At 46.0% G+C, this 17712-nt stretch overlaps 1 protein-coding gene across 1 annotated transcript in view; it reads right to left on the reverse strand.

Moving 5' to 3' along the window:
* Positions 1-17265, reverse strand: part of TDRD3 (tudor domain containing 3) — a 99624-nt gene extending 82359 nt beyond the window's left edge. The window contains exon 1 of the mRNA XM_066622217.1: positions 16998-17265. Within this exon, the coding sequence (XP_066478314.1) occupies positions 16998-17038 (41 nt within the window). The 5' untranslated portion in view covers positions 17039-17265. The remainder of the gene's footprint in view (positions 1-16997) is intronic.
* Between the last annotated feature and the right edge of the window lie 447 nt (positions 17266-17712).

Genomic DNA, 17712 nt, shown 5'->3' on the forward strand with positions numbered 1-17712 from the left:
TTCCCCTTTGTATTACCTTTAATCCATGCATATTTGGTTCCTTTACCCATATCTTTACTCAGTTAAAAAAAAAAAGAGTTGTCATATGGTAGAACGGACAAATTTGTTTTCAACTGTCTCTGAAAATAGAACCAGGTACAAACTGCAAGAGAAGAGATTCTGATTGGACATCAGGAAAAAAATTCATGACAGTAAGAACGGTTTGGCAGTGGAACAGATTGCCAAGGTGGTGGACCCTCCGTCACTGGAGGCTCAAACATCAAGCAGAGACTCAAACACATGTTGGAGATGATCTAGGACTGGGGTCGGCAACCTGTGTTTTCAAAGCCGCATGCGGCTCTTTCAGTGGTCTGATGCGGCTCTCAAGTAGGGACTGGAAGCGGGGTGCCTTCCCAGCGGCCGCCGCCCAGCCAGCTCAGCCCCGAGGTTGAGCTCGCTGCAGGGCAAAGGAAGGAAGGGCGCAAGGAAGAGATGCCCGGCTGCCCTGTGCGGCAGGGTCTCCGCCCCCTTGCCCAGCAGGGTGCTTGCTCACAGTGGGGGGCGGAGAGCAGGTCCGGGAGAGCGCGCCGCCCCTGCCAGCCAAGGAAGGAGCTGCTGTGGGCGAAGGCGGCGCCCGGCCCCGCACTCGGCAGCCAGCGCCTGCAGCACATCGCTGCAAGGTACCCCCCGCGCCCACCACCAGCGGCTCTCCCGGACCTGCTCTCCACCCCCCTCTTCCCTGCGCCCTTCCTTCGCCCTGCAGCGAGCTCAACCTCGGGACAGAGCCGCTGGTGGCGGGGGCGGGCGGGGGGTGCCTTGCAGCGATGTGCTGAGTGCGCTGGCTGGGCCGGGGTGCCGGCTTCGCCCACAGCAGCTCCTTCCTTGGTAGGCAGGGGCGGCGGCGCTCTCCCAGACCTACTCTCCGCCCCCCACTGTGAGCAAGCACCCTGCTGGGCAAGGGGGCGGAGACCCTGCTGCAAAGGGCAGCCTGGCATCTCTTCCTTGCGCCCTTCCTTCGCCCTGCAGTGAGCTCAACCTCGGAACAGAGCTGCTGGTGGTGGGCGCGGGGTGTGTGTGTGTGCCTTGCAGCGATGTGCTGCGGACGCTGGCTGCTGAGTGCGGGGCTGGGGTGCCGCCTTCACCTACAGCAGCTCCTTCCTTGGCAGGCAGGGTGCTGTCCGCCCCCCACTGTGAGCAAGCACCCTGCTGGGCAAGGGGGTGGAGACCCGGCAGCACAGGGCAACCAGGCATCTTTTCCTTGCCCCCTCTTCCTTCGCCCTGCAGCGAGCTCAACCTCGGGACAGAGCCGCTGGTGGCAGGCGCAGAGGGGGTGCCTTGCAGGGACCCCCGTGGCTGGGCAGGGAGAGCTGGCAGCGCTGGCGCGGCCGCACATGGGCTCAGCGGGGAAGGGCATCAAAGGAAGGGCTCCAGTAGGCGGTCCTCTCCCAGGACGCTGAGGGAGGGCGCTGCGAATCGCATCCCAGGTTAGAGGGGCAGGTGGGAGCCCCTCCCCTCAGGCGAAGCAAGAGGGATGGTCCCCGCTGGCTGCCTGGTGTCTTGGGCTTCCCTGAGTGTGAGGGGAGCCCTGTCCTTTTCAGTGGGGTTCACTACTCAGTGCCCACAAAGCCCCTTTTCTCCCCCTCCTCCTCCCCTCTTGGGACCTTAGGGTCACACCTGTTGGAGTTTGGTGTGGCCCAGACCCTGGCCTATAACCTTCCCTTCGCTCCGAGCACGCCCTCTCTTCCTCACTGAACCTGACAAGGTGGCACTCAGCAGGGCTGAATGACACCAGAGTCATTCAGTTGACAGAGCACAGAGCGCGCCAAGAAAGAGCAGAGAAGAGAAGATCCAGGGACCAGGACAACAGCAGAGCAAAGGTAAGTAAATAGTAAATAAAAAAAATATTTTCTTGGTGCTGTATAATGAAAGGACATAAGAACATAAGTACAGCCCCACTGGATCAGGCCATAGGCCCATCTAGTCCAGCTTCCTGTATCCCACAGCGGCCCACCAAATGCCCCAGGAAACACACCAGATAACAAGAGACCTCATCCTGGTGCCCTCCCTTGCATCTGGCATTCTGACATAACCCATTTCTAAAATCAGGAGGTTGCACATACACATCGTGGCTTGTATCCCGTAATGGATTTTTCCTCCAGAAACTTGTCCAATCCCCTTTTAAAGGCGTACAGGCCAGATGCCATCACCACATCCTGCGGCAAGGAGTTCCACAGACCAACCACACGCTGAGCAAAGAAATATTTTCTTTTGTCTGTCCTAACTCTCCCAACACTCAACTTTAGTGTATGTCCCGTGGTTCTGGTGTTATATGAGAGTGCAAAGAGCATCTCTAGTTTATCCACTCTGTCCATCCCCTGCATAATTTTGTATGTCTCAATCATGTCCCCCCTCAGGCGCCTCTTTTCTAGGCTGAAGAGGCCCAAACGCCGTGGCCTTTCCTCATAAGGAAGGTGCCCCAGCACCTACAAGGGACCTACAAGAGGGGGTTACATTATAAAAATGGGACTTATAAGAGCATAAAGGTAAAAAAGACAACTATATATGCAGTGTTATCTTCATTTTAGATATCAAAAGGGTTTTGTGGCTCCGGAGGTTTGCTTTTCTCTGGAAAACTGGTCCAAATGGCTCTTTGCATGTTTAAGGTTGCCAACCCCTAATCTAGGAGGATTTCCTGCTACAGGCAGAGGGTTGAACTAGATGACTTATTAGGCCCAACTCTATGATTCTATGATTCAGAATCAGTAATTGCTGTTATACCAAATTACACCTGTCATAACTACAGTGTTTAATATGAAAGTAAGTGAAATTTTTGCCAAGTAATCAAGCTCCAATTCTCACTTTGCCTTATCTCTGTGTCAATCAGAGGGCAGAGCCTTTCAACTCTGAACAGTTTCGGTTCTTGCTAAAGCAGGCTCATTTGTTTCTATGCAGCAGCCCCGCCCCGCCCCGCCATGGGGAAAAAGGAGCAGCCCCTTTGCATCTCCTGCTGTGAGCAAGAGGAAGGCTGCAACCCGATCCTCCTTTACCTGGGAGTAAGCCCTGTTGACTATTATGCGGTTTACTTCTGAGTAGACATGCCTAGGATTGGGTATCAAGTCCCATGTCTGCCCTGCCTGCTGACTGGGCAACCAGAAAAGCCTGGAGGAGGTCTGGGTGGAGTGAGAACAAGGGCAAGCGAGCAGGTATGAAGTCAGAGTCAGCAGGTATGAGTCTGCTGAGGCTACCAGCCTAAGAATGGGCTGGCTGAAGTCCCTTTTCCTTGCCACAGTTGCCTGCAGCTCCCCAAATAGACCATTTCCTTTCAGAGGAGGGGCATTGGGCCACAATCCTATCCACACTTTCCTGGGAGTAAGCCCCATTGACTATAATGGGACTTCCTTCTGAGTAGACATGCCTGGGCTGGGCTTTTTTTCTGAAATACAGAAGCAGGCAATGGGGGGAGAATGTGAGGCAAATGATTCTGAACCTTTGGAAGGTGTGGATCAGTGAGGGGAGGGACAGTAGGAGAGGTGATAACTGCAATTATGAGATGGGGGAATGTGCCTGAGGGAGGGGGTGGGGTGGGGGAGAGGAGAGAGAAGTGCCAATTGCCTGCTGCTGTATTTGAGAAAAAAGAGTGCAACCAAAAGCCCAATCCTAGACATGTCTACTCAGCAGTAAGTCCCACAGGCACTTCCCCAGTCTTTGGCAGCAATCCTAACCACACTTTCCTGAGAGTAAGCCCCATTGAACAAAATAGGACTTACTTCTGAGTAGACCTGGTTAGGATTGTGCTCTCTGCCATGTAATGATTTAACTGTATTATATTAATTAAAAATTAATTATAATATAGTAATTTAATGTAAATAAAAGACTGGAAGTGTGCCTTGACAATTTTAGTGCCTTGACAGTGTGCTGTGAGCTGAAAAAGATTGAAAATGGTTGTTCTATAGTAACTTTCCTGGGAAATTCCAGCCAAAGTTAACCTTTTATTCTCCTCCATTCCCTTTCGCTGCTGCAACCTGGTTCCTTTTTGCAAATGTATGCATTTGGCAGAAGTCTTTCTCTCCCCCCCCCCCACCCCCACATCAGGATGGGACCCTCCTTTCCATCAGAAATTCAATTCAGGCTACAATTCAATGCACTTAAGAATTCAATTGCTTAAGAATAACACCCATGGAAAGCAGAGGGTCTACTTCTGAGTAAAAAGGTTTGCAAATATATGCAGCTGCATCTCTTTGCTGTGAATTGAATTGCACACTCCCAGATATGTGTTATGGGTTGTATGTTGTATGTAGAGCTTCTGGCTTAACACACCAGACACCTTAAAGGTGGATTTGATTCATGATTCTCCTGGAGTGGTTCTCGATCTTTTTCACTTGCATATCCCTTGGCAGCCCATTTCCATAAATTGTACCCTTCATATTAGCAAAATGTTTGTAATAATACAAGCCCTCATCTCCTCTCTATGAAAACCCAAACTTCATGTATTTCACAGTGTTTTCTCTTTTTATCTGTTTGAAGACCAGAAGACTCTGCCTTTGCACTGTTTTGCACCAGAAGTGTGCTGAGAAATTCTGGGTGACTGATCACTTTCCATATTATGTTTCAGCTTTTTTCCTGTGCTGGTTTTCAATCACTTTTTTTTTTCCTGTGCTGGTTTTCAATACATGAATTGATGACCAAAAACTAGCTATTGGGGGGGCTTACACAGCCAACTAGCTACCTTCCTTTCTGCCTTGCTGGTCCTTGCAAGGCATTCTGGAGCACAACCTGCCTTTTTCTGCCATTATTCCATTCTTTTTCAAGTACCCCTAAAGGTCCTGTTGAGTGTCCCTGGAGTACATGACTACGAGGTTAGGAACCACTGTTCTACTGGTATGTTGTTTACAGTGCACTTACTCCAATAGTGTTTACAAAAAGGTGGTGAAGACCAGAATTTAAAAAGAATAAAAATGTATCTTATGATCTTTTACTATGTTTTTAATAAATTAGAGACTGTACAGTTCTTAGGTAACAATTAGTGGTAGGCTATTTTTCAGGATCTGGCTTCGGGTTAAATCAGACAAAACTATAGTCAGACACCCCCCTAAGTTTAACCCCCGACTTATCAGAGGGTCACAGAAAATTCCATGATATTTTTTTTGCTCAAAACCTGCCCTCAACTTATCTGTGGGGTTGACCTGTAGGTGGGTGTTTGCAGTAAGTGTGAGGCCAGCTATTTCTGAACTTATTTTTTTTCTTCCATTAATAAGCAAAGATTCCTGGCTACTCTTATCAATATAAGAGCTCCTGAAGGGGCTGTGTTAAACAAAAAAATTAGAAATGTGCAAAGTAAACAGAGTTCTTACTGAGTGCTCATAATCTATAATACTAGAAGCCAGTAACTAAAAAATAAAATATAATTTAGATTTGTCAAGTGATTTGACAAGTTCAAATCAGTACTGCAATTTATCCTTATTTCCCCTTCCGCTTTTTAGACTTTGTTGTCTAGGACTGGTTACTATTGCTGCAGTGACAGAAGTGAAAATGAGCAGAACATATACCGGGTGGCCAAACCATAGCTCACAACCCACATGTGGCTCTTTGGTATGAGAAGCCTTTCATTATCAAGGAGGCTGTTTGGCCCACAAAAACTATGTCGGTCAATCAGCACAGAAAACATCTGGTGCCATTTATCGTTTTTATTCATCTAATGGCGCCAAATTTCTCCCTGCGGCTTTAAGGCTGCACACTGCTAAAACTAGGGTTCAATTGCTCTATGGCTCTGAGATCGCCCCATATTTAAATACCAGGTCTTTGGAGGTGATCCAGACCAAATTTTTGCACCAATTGATGTATGTTCCCCGATGTGTGCCGAACACTGTGGTCAGGTTGGAATCTGGTTCCCCAAGTATAGAGATGTCAATGTGGCTAAATGCCTTACATTATTTTTTGAAGATTCTCTCGCGATAGGATAACTTTACTTATTTGATCTTTTCGGATCCTTTTGTAGGACCTCGGAAAAAAGGTGCTTGGATCATTTCAAACTCTGCAATCTCTCCCCAGAGTCTTTAATGATGATGAGCCTGGGAGACGCAAAAGAAATTTTGCGTCAGAGGTTGGTAGACCTTGAATTGAGATCTGCGAGAGCCAGACTTCCTGTGTATGTTTTTCTTGGGGATCAAGCTCTTGTATTTTCTCCTGCCAGATATTTTTATAATATTGTTATTCCTAAATTTAGGATTGCTTTTACTAAAGCTAGGTGTAATGCACTTTTATCAGCAGTTCTTTTGGGGCATTATGCAAGGCATCCCTATTCAGAGAGACTGTGCCCCTGCCCTCAAAATGTGGTGGAGACAACTGCCCACATTGTTTTGCAATATCCATACTATGATGATTTGAGATCTAAATTTATCTCCCCGATCTTCGGTATTGAAACGGGGATGCAGGTGGAGGAGCAGCTTGCATTTCTGCTTTCTGATATATACTCGGATGTATCACTCAGGGTTGCCCGCTTCTGTTATGCTGCACAGTTGGTAAGGAAGAAAATTGAGAGTGTAAATCTCTGATTTTATGATTTTACATATGTGTAACAGGGGTGTTGGTTTTAATTCTGTGTATTTTGTTTTGTTGTTTGTGACTAGCTGGTCGGATGACCGTAAATAAAGTATCTATCTACAACGAGAAGCTCCTGGAAATTCATTGGCCGAGTTCCTGTTTGCATCACATTTAAATAAAAGGCATATAATTTTTAAAATTTTATCATTATTTACTAGGTAAAAACTGAGAGTCTAGTGGATCCCTGAACAAAGGTGAAGACTCCTAAGGCACAATACCAAGAGAGGTACTAAGCTGACCAGACAGGTTTTTTTTAAAACTACTTTCTACACAGAGAAAGTGGCATATCAGGTTCAAAGCAGTAGCACCTTATTTCTCTGACACCACCACCTAAGACAGCCATTTTCAACCACTGTGCCGTGGCACACTGGTGTGTCGCGAATGGTCTGCAGGTGTGCCGTGAGAGTTTGGGGCAGGTTCATTTATTAATAGGGCCTTTGGGGGATGAAGGCCCCCCCCCACCAACAGCATGGTGTGCCTTGTCCATTGACAAAAAAAAGATGGTGTAGCTTGACAATTTTAGTCCCTTGTCAGTGTGCTATGAGACAAAAAAGGTTGAAAACCACTGACCTAAGAGGTAGGCCAGAATGTAGTAGCTCCCGCCTTATCTAAGGACAAAAGACACAAAGAAAGCTATAACAGCTGGATCACAGAAAGATAGGAAAAGACAATAACCAGGCACAGATTAAGGAGTGATGAAATCTTACTCTTTTCAAAACAGAGAACTCCTCTCTAACCATGTGCTGACATGGTGGAGGTGTAACTTGACCCTCATCACTGAACTCTGTCGAGAAATTTCAATATTAATCTAGAACAGGGGTCGGCAGCTTTAAACACTCAAAGAGCCATTTGGACCCGTTTTCCGGAGGGAAAAAAACCTCAGGAGCCACAAAACCCTTTTGACATCTAAAATGAAGATAATACTGCATATATAGTTGTTGTTTTTTTTACCTTTATGCTCTTATAGGTCCCGTTTTTATAATGTAGCCCCCTCTTGTAGCTTTTAGTTAGTTTTGTCATACATTCTTGTCCTGTGTTTTCAGACGCCTGGTCCTCTATGGTGTTTTGCCTGATTCCAAGGCCATTCTCTGCCTGGAGAATTATGCCTACTTTAAGCAAATTAGCTCCCCTTCTTTCCCCCAGCAAATGACCCTGGTTCTGCCCTGCACTCCTGCTGGACCCCACCTCCAGGGTAGCTCACCTGTTCAACCTGCATAGGTCCTCTCTCCTGCAAGCAGCCTCCCACCACTACAGCAGACCCTTGGTCCTCAGCAGGTCTTGGGCACAGCAGCCACACTTCAAACTCCAGTGTCTCCAGCAGTCCATTAGTCACAAAGTCAGTCAGAGTATCCAGGGCAGAGTTCAAAGTCAATAAGCCAAGTCACAGTCCAAGGTCAGATTCCAAAGTAAGTCAGTCAAATCAGTCAGAGTATCCAAGTCAAAGTCAATAAGCCAAGTCAGTCTCCTCTCCAACCCACACCCCTCTTCCTGCCTCAGGTGCTCCTTATATCCCTGAGGGCCCTGTTGCCTTCAAGTGGCTGCAGCTGTGCAGCACACTCTGCTGGATGCCCAGGCCTTACCCTTAAAGGGGCCACTGCTGACACCACATCTACCTCCTCACCAGATCTTCCAGGATTCTAATACATATGGTGGTTATGACATCTGCTTATCTTACATGGATACTAAAGAACTCCCCCCACCTTCCAGAGGCACCCTGGTGGAAGGAAAAAAGGACACAGAATCCAGAGGTGGGGAAGAGAAGAATCTGGGGACAGCCACAGGCCAGCTTCTGCCCTGCCTGCCTGCCTTCCCTCACTCAGGCTGCAAACCTCTTCACACTATCCTGGGAGTAAGCCCCATTGACTACAATGGGACTTCTGAGCAGACAAGTTGGTTGGAGCTCTCAGGTTGCAGTCCTCTCCACACTTTCCTGGGAGGAAGCCTCACTGACTACTTGTGAGTAGACCTGCATAGGAGGGGGCTGAGGCTGCAGTCCTCCACACCTTCCTGGGAGGAAGCCCCTCTGACTACAGCTTACTTGTGAGTAGACCTGCACAGGAGGAGGCTGAGGCTACAGCCCTCCTCACCTTCCTGGGTGTAGCCCAGGGACTACATCGGGCTTACTCTCGAACAGATCTGCGCGGGCTCCCACTGGCTCCAAGGCTGCCATCCCAGGCACCCTTTCCTGAGAGTAAGCTTCATCCGCTGTAATGGGGCTTACAACTGAGTAGACATAGGATGTCTCCTCAGCTGTGGAGGAAATCTAGAATTTAACACACAGGGTGTGGGAGAACTTCCAGTTGAAACAATGTCAAACTGACAGCCTTATTGAAGAGCAGGGAGCATCGGACGATTTATAACTGGCTGCAAGGACTGAATGCAACCACGAATACTCTCTGGATTGAAAGTGAGTATGAAGAGATAAAACACAAAGTCTTCATAGTTTCTCCTGGGGTAAACTCTGTGGCGAAAGCCATGGGATTTGTCTCAGTTTGAGAATCTTAGAAAAAAAAGGATAAAGAACTGACTTTGCTGTCTGATAAAGAGTAAACCCAAACACTTCTCACATATTGCTTTACTTTGCAAGTACTGGAGAAAATCTGTAAGATTTACAGAAATTATCTCCTGACAGCCAAGGTAAGATAAAATTAATTGGAGGAGAAACTACTGAATGTTTATCTGAAAGGGATAGAACTTGAGAAAGATATAAGAAAATAAATTATATGTACAGAGTGGAAGTTATGCAGTACAGAGGATTTATCTGGAGCCAGTGTGTTGAGAAAGATTCTACAGAACAGTGATTCCAAATGATGTTTATGCATTGTTTTTCACTGATTCTCAAACTATGAACATTTCTGTGGGATTAAGTATTTCAAGACATCTGGGAAAGAGGCTGAGAAATCACTTCCTGTTGGAAGGGTTGTAGATAGAAAATTAAGACACATTTGTCCCCACGCTCATCAGAACAATACTATAATATAATACTATAATATATTATAGTATAATGTAATAGTATTATAATTATATTATAGTATTATAATATAATACTAGTAATATAATACTATACTATAATATATAATATAATACTATAAATTTTTATAGTATTTATAAGTTTTATAAATTTTTATAATTTATAAAAACTATTAGAATTTTTTCTTATAAAGAAAAGGAAGAATCAAGTCTACCATCGCAAATTCAGTGAATGATATTTTACAGAAGGGGAAGATGCCAGATATGTGGAAAGACACAAATATAACTCTGATTCCTAAAGAAGGACAAGATTTAGATAGCATAAAAAATTACAGGCCATAATCTTTACTGAACAATGATTATATTTACAACGATTTTAGCAGAAAGAATGAATATTTTGAAAAAATTTATCCATGAAGAACAATGTAGTTTTTTGCCTAAAAGGAATTTGAGAAATGCAACTATTATATTAGATTTGATAGAATATTTTCATAACACAGAAAAGCAGTTGGTTTTGATACTTTAGGACACAGGAAAAGCATTTGATAATTTTCTAATTAAAGCTTTTGTAGATACGAACCTTGGAGATAAATTTGTTAAATGGATAAAATCAATTTCTACTTCACATTCTGCATATGTAGTGGTAAATGGAGAACTGAAGAACTCATTTGAGAGCCAAAAGCCAACGATGCCCTTTATCACCACTTTTATTCATACTAGTTTTGAAAGTACTGAGCAGAAATCAGAGATGATGAAAGAATAAAGAATGAGATTTTTAATTTGAGAGCATTTGAAGACGATATGGTACTGATACTAAAAAACGCTTAAAGGATATTGAATTATGGATAATTAAATTGAAGGAGCTTGAGGATAAAGCAGAAAACTAAAATCTTAAAAAAATGAGTACCCGAGATCAATTAGAGTTGACAAATAAGAGAGTTAAGGTGGAAAAAAGTCAAATATTAGGGTACTGTATTGATAAATATGAATCATATGTTAACACAAAGTAACGATGTTAAAATTGGGCTCATTTTCAGCCTTCCGGAGGCATTAGAAAGTCTTATGAGGGTCACTGGCCCCCAGAAGGTTTTCCAGTCATGTTGGTAGGGACCAGGTTCAACTAAACCCTCACTTAGATAAAATACCAGGTCTCAAATCCATGGATAATCAGTCTGGACTTGCACTGAAGTTTTATGTCTCAGATATATGTCAAACCATTGGTCATAATCATGCACACAACCACATTCTACTTGCATTACTCTAAAGCAGAATAGGTACCTCCTGGGACCAGGGTTAGGATCCAGTACAAGTGCCGGATCCTGGTCACAGCCCCCACTCAACCCCTGTATGCCCATGGGTCTGCACGCAGCCCCCTTCCCATGCCCCCCAGACCTCCATGCCTACCCATGCCCCCCAGACCCCCATGCCAGCCTGACTCGGCCAGCACGAACTTTTCTTTGCGCCAAGTCAAAGATTGGCCAGTTTGGGCCAGCCTCTCTCCTCCAAAGTCGTTGCAGAAGAAACTTGCGCCAGCCAAGGGCACCTTCTGGACTGCATCCTGTCTCTCTCATGTCCTAATGAATTTCATTAGTTATGGAAAGTACACTCTGATACACTATGACAGTGTCACAGATGGTAATGCTTTAATTAGAGTAGCACTTAAATAGAACTGCATGATCTTAGAAAAGTATTTAAAAGGTTAAAAAATGATGAATATTTCAGCATGATCTATAAAATACTTCGTTGCCAGTAACACCAGAAATATAAATTAAGGGATGATGAAATGCATTATTGGTAGAAGCCCATCTCTAATACTAGTGAGCGCAATTTGAAGGAAACTGTCTGAAATAGTTTTTAAACTACTGCCATGGGATAAAAGTATCTCTAATGCCAAAGAAGAAGCAACAAAACACTGAGCAGCATCAATGAACAATCCTTAATATTCTTTAAAGATGACAAGTTTCCTTGGCAATATGTTTCATGTCTTTTATTTTCCACACTCTCTCCTCAATATAGTAATCAATTATTAGTTACTTGTAATCAATTACCAGTAATCAATACAGCATTTAACAGCACTTAATACACATCAAACAAATTACAAAACTAACTTGTGTGAAGTTACATCAGAACACTTTTCACCTTTGTAAAGTGTAACAATCATAGTTATATAGCGCAACCTCAACCCTTCTCCTAAATATTCAAGGCTCTTCAAGTATGTTTCCTTTACACTTTGATACATATGTTAAATCTTAAGAAAAAATGAAACATATTAAGTTACAAACAGCCAAAAAGCAGGTACTGTACTTATATATGCATGGATGCTTTCTAAGGATAGTCACTTGAAAAAAAGTGTGTTATAACTACCCAGTCCAATACTGTATTCATTCTTTACTTAACTAATTTTATGGAACAATGCTATAAAAAAAGTTTTTCATAGAGAATGTTTTGCCTCACATCATTGCCTCTGAACACAATGGACCAAGAGGGGAAAAAAAGAATACATAGATATTTATGGAAAGGATTCAGGAGTATAACAATGAATTCAAGACCCTCTACACACTAATAGGCACCTTGATTTTCCACTATGGGACCCTTAAAATTATTCTACCCCAATTTTAGCCAACAAAGCTGAAAAACAAACACTTAGGCATAACAGAATATAGGATCAAAAGGTAGTGTTGCACAGAGAATAGATGAAATGAAACATGGAAACACCCAGTATAAATTACTCTTCAACTCTTACATGTTAAGCAAGCTATTTTCTCTCAGGGCCCAGTCCTAACCAACTTTCTAGCACCAATGCAGCCCCAATGTAATGGCACTTTTGCCTGTTTACCTTGAGAAGGCCTCCAGGACTGCCCCCCCTCCAAAGCAGCACGGAACATACACCCGGAAGGCATGGCTGCATCCGCATTGGAAGTTTGGATAAGATTAGGCCCTCAGCCCCCACACCTGCAATATGACAACTTTATTACTGTACTTTATACAATAATTTTGACTATTTTTAAAGCCTTTGAACACTCTAAAGCAGCATTTCTCATCTCTAGTTACTTCTCAGTTGAGGGGCCCCCTGAGATGCAACAAACACCAGTAAGAGGCACAGGGTGGACAGGACAGCATTTTAGAATTCATGAAAAGCATACGCTCGATTTCTACCCACCAACCCAAGCCTCCTACCAATGTTTGTCATGTCACATTGTGACCCGCTGAGTGGTAGTAGATGTCCAGGGGTCCTGCAAATACCACCAGACACCACTTCAAATACCACTGGTGGTACCAATTGAGAAACACTACTCTAAAGTTTTATATAAATTAGTAAGCAAAGAAGTCAACAGACTTCACAACCCATGTCCAGCACATAGATCATCTTACCAAACATTCCCACATAGACACTACAAAAGAATGAGAAAAGGAGATTTCTGTGCTGAGCTTAAGAGACCAAATCCCATCTTCTCCAACCCCACTGAAAAGCATGGAGAACTACACAACTCAAAATTAACAAGAGAGCGCAGATAAAGCAGGTTTATTTAATCCACTCCCCAACTTTCCCTCACATTATGAGCACTCAAGGCGGCTAACAAAAATATAAAAATACTAACAATCACAAAACCCATTACTAAAAATCAAAATAAAAAACTACCATATAACAACCAGCAAAAGGCAATCCCTATGAACACATAAAACATAAGGTGGCATAACAGTATTCAATAAAGCAGTAGAAAACAACAATAACATGGTAGTATACCAGCAATAAAAACAGCAATAGGCAGCAATAAAAGACATAAAAAGCAGCAGTAAAAAACTTCCAAGAAGACAGTAAGAAAGGCAGTGATAAAATAAACAGTAACACAAAATTTTAAAAAACATATCCCACCCAAATGCCAACTGCAGTAAAAAAAAGTTTGACTTTTCCGCTACTACACATCAAGGGATGCGTTCTTAAGTTCTTAAATTACAAGCAACTGAGTTCCATAATTGTGGTGCTGCTATTGAGAAGACTCTACTACCTGTAGTTGCCCCCTGAGTTCTAACAGGAGTGGTACATTCAGAAGGACCCCCTCCAAAAATCTAATGAGAGAAGATGGGAGAATACATGGATACACAATGCATGGGAGAAGACAGTCCCTCAGATAACCTGGTCCTAAGCTTTAAAGGGCTTTAAAGGTCAAAACCAGCCCCCTGAATTGGTTCCAGAAGTGCAGCTGCTAGAGCAGCAGTCCAACAAATTGCTGTCCCAGTAATCACAGGGAAACGGCATTCTGCATTAACTGCAGTTTCCAGACCATGTTCAAGAGCAGCCACACATAGAGCACACAGCTCTAATCAAGATGAGATGTCATCAAGGCATAACAACAAGATGGTACCACTGTGGTTATGTCCAACTGACCTGGGTTTAGCCACAGCTGGCACACAAGCCCTCCAGACCACCTGATGATCAGGAGGACTCCCAAGTTGCACTTCTGCATCTGCAAAGGGACTGCAACCCCATTCAAAACAGGTTAGTAGTCCAGCACCTATTGTGTATTTCTGTATCAAGAGGACCTCGGTTTTGCTGGCTGCCTTCAGGCAGGGCTCTAAGACGTCAACATCCCCCACCCCCACCCCAGCATTTGGTGAAAAAGAGAGGCAGAGTCAAGTGTCATCAACATATTGATGGCACCCAACTTCAAAACTTCAGATGACTTCCAGCTGATTCATGTACATATTAAACAGACTGGGCATCCCACACACCATCAGTCAGGATTCCAAACAGGTAACCCTGAACACCACTTTGTGGAACCTGTCAACCAAGCAGTGGAACCACTACAAAGCAGTACTTCTAAGCCCAATTTCCCCAGCCATCTCAGAAGGACATTGTGGTCAAGGATGTTGGAAGCTACTGTGAGGTCCAGCAGGACCAACACATTCCTCCTGTCCAGTTCCTGGTACAGGTCATCCAGCAGGGTGACCAGGGCTATCTCCATCCAAAGACCACCCTGAACACAGACTGAAAGTAATTCAGGTATAGCAGTACCTTCACTTTCATCCACTTGACTTTCATTGCTCTGCAAAGCTAACAACCACATATCAGATTTCATCCACATGCTTTCACATGCCATGGCTCCATGACTTGGGACACTGAAGTTTCCAACACCAATAGCCAAAGGCACTCCAAAGCTACCACAGAGATCACTCCAGAGAGACTGTTAAGACAGCAAGACAGGCAGGACACCAACAGCATATCAATCTTGTCTCAGCACAACCTGAAGAAGCTGAAATCCAACAGAATATTTGACAATGGAAAAGGGAATGATGTCATGGAATACCATCATGACCCCACCTCCTTGCCCCTAGGCTGCAGAACTTGGAAACCTAGAAGATAACATTGAGAGAGATTAACCCATCTCATTTCACCCAACCAGTTCTCCATAATACAATGCTCTCCTCCAGAATTACATCCTGCATCAGGCAGGTTTCATTAGTCACTGACCTGGCATTTAGAAGTAGCAGCATCAGGACAAAGATGACACTGTAAGGATCACCAATGGTCCTGGGGTGGGGGAGGGGAGAGGAAGGAGGCCAGATAGAATGCCAGATAGAGGCCAGAGAGAGGCCCAATCCCCATCTTCCTTGGCTTGTCACCCTATTAATGGTGGCACCCCTGCTTTCCCTAAACCCTCCCAACACAATGTTCCATTGGACCCACTCCCAAAACACACACAAACCAAATCCCCTCCCCCCCTTTCCTCTGCTATCTACACCCCTACCCACACAGCACCACTCTAACATAGAAAAATAAAACATGAGAAGGAAAATAACAATGAAAATCGAATGGGGGGGGGCCAGCTCTCATCTGACTTATCTTACCAAATGAGTTACTCCTACCCCGCTCCCATTCTAACTGCCATGCCCTCTCTCTGAAGTGTTACTTTCATGAAGAAAAGGGCAGCACCCTTACCCTCTGTGCTTCCTGAAGAGGTGAGCCCCCCACTTTGCTGTCACCCTGTTCAGCAGTGGCTCCACACCATAGGCTCAACCTTAGCAAATACAGCAACACTGAAAATTTGTTAGTCCAATGAGGGGAGTCGGGACTCCTCACCAGTTGAGACAGGTGACCCAGTTTTCAAGCTGCTGTCACTCCTGACGACCTGTCAGTGCTGAGCTGTGCTGTACTGCCCATAGTTCCCTCACTTTCCTCACCCAGATGACTTGGAAGGCTGAAGAGAGCAAGCACTGCTGTTGCTCTCACAGGTAACACAGTAGATTGGGGCAGGCCTAGCTGCTGCTCTCTCAGCAGTGGAGGCTCAGCCAGGGCAAATACATCCATCTCAGAAATTTGTCAGTCTAGTCAAGAGGGTGAGGCTCCCTCACTGGTTGGCACAGGTGCTCCAGTTTTTGTGCCACCACCTCCACCAACTGCCTGTTAGCTCTGTGCTGCACTGCCAGTAGCTTTCTCATTCCTTCCCCAGTCAGATGACACAGAAAGGGAGGGGAGAGCAGGTGTTACTGTTGCTGTTACTGATCATCCTATCATCTCCCCAGCCAGGTAACATAGAAGGCTGGTACTGCTGCTGCTTGAAGAACATCTTATAAGTACAGTTAACATCCATTCACCTGGTTGCCTATATAGAGTAAAAATCCTCCTCCACCACCCCAGAAAGCAGGCAAAGAAGTTTCACTAGAGTAGCTTCTTTTAACTGTGGCAGGCGTGCATGTCCTCAAAGGCATATGAGAGCAGACAGCCTAGTGAAAATGCGAGTGAAAACTTTTGTGGCCTTATTCACAAGATTGATATTGAATGCTATTCTGGTTAACAATCTTATTTAGAGACCAAACGCTACTTTTGTAAATATTCTTCCCTCTCTCCTTGTTGCTGTTCCACATCCCCAAAATTTAGGCTGCAAGTTCCTCTGAGACCTGGCTTCCCCAACCCAGGCCCAGACATACAGTATGCCCTACAATGCCACGTACACTGCTCGTGCCACAACAAACAAAGCTAAAGGCTGCTCCCCATGCGCACAGGCACACATGCCTATGTCGGACGAAAATACGTCCCACTGCCACAGAAAAGGTGCTATGAAACTCCATGGGGGCTGTTTTGAGTGGAGAACCCTGCATGTGAGTGCCAGGAAACAACCAGGGATGTGTGGTGGGTGAGGAGGCAGGTGAGGCAGAGCCCAAGCACCCACAACCCGCACGCACTGTGTGGCGCCTCACATGGTGGCAGTGCTTTCGAAGGACTCCAGTGGGGAGGCTCTGCCTCACCTGCCTCCCCACCCACCACACACCCCTGGAAGCAACAAGAGGGAGCCCCACCAGTGGCCTGGAGGAAAAGGCTCGGCTCGGCAGCTTTCCCCCCCCCCCGCGAAGGGATCCATCCGAGGCTGTGCACATAGAGAGGAGGGGGGTCAGGGAGGGAGGAAGAGAGGGCTGCGCCCCGCAGAGCCCCCACCCCGCTGCGCACTCACCAGCCTGACTCGGAGAGAATGGAGGCTGCGCTGTCAGCCATGGCTGCTCCTCGTCCCTCCCCGCCTCTCTCCCTCCTTCCTCACCAAGTTCTTCTCGCACGGGGGGGGGGGGGGAGGCGGACAAAGAGTCCTTCCCCACCAAGAAGGGGGAGGGGGCTCAGGAGCGCGCCGGAGGAGAGGGGAGGCCGCAGCCCCGCCTCTGGCCGAAAAGAAAGGCCCTCCCCCTCCCCCAGTCGCATGCGACCGGAAGTGAGGGGGAGCAAAAAGCAGCGCTTCCGCGTCCGCCAGACAGAACCATAGAGTCCTCTTTGTTCGCCTCCGCCACTGCCATAGAATTCTTCCCTTGCCCTCACCTGGGTGGGAGGGGCAGAAGCAAGAGGAGCGGGAGGGGCTGCCAAGGAGGGGGAAGGCGCGGCGGGAAGCAGAGACCGCGAGAGCCGGCAATGACCGTTACTGGCAAGGGGGCGTGGCAAGCAGTCCCACGTGGTGGGGAGGCTGCAGTCCTGTCCGCGCCTTCCTGGGAGGAAGCCCCATTGACTCTCATGGAACTGACTCCGCAGCAGACATGCCCAGGGCAGGGCTCCGAGGCTGCAGTCCCAGCCAGGCTTTCCTGGGAGGAAGCCCCATTGACTCTCATGGGACTTACTTCTGAGCAGACATGGCCAGGACAGGGCTCTGAGCCTGCAGTCCTAGCCTAGCTTTCCTGGGAGGAAGC

The sequence above is a fragment of the Tiliqua scincoides genome, chromosome 3 (genome assembly GCF_035046505.1).
Source record: "Tiliqua scincoides isolate rTilSci1 chromosome 3, rTilSci1.hap2, whole genome shotgun sequence".
Taxonomy (NCBI): Eukaryota; Metazoa; Chordata; class Lepidosauria; order Squamata; family Scincidae; genus Tiliqua; species Tiliqua scincoides.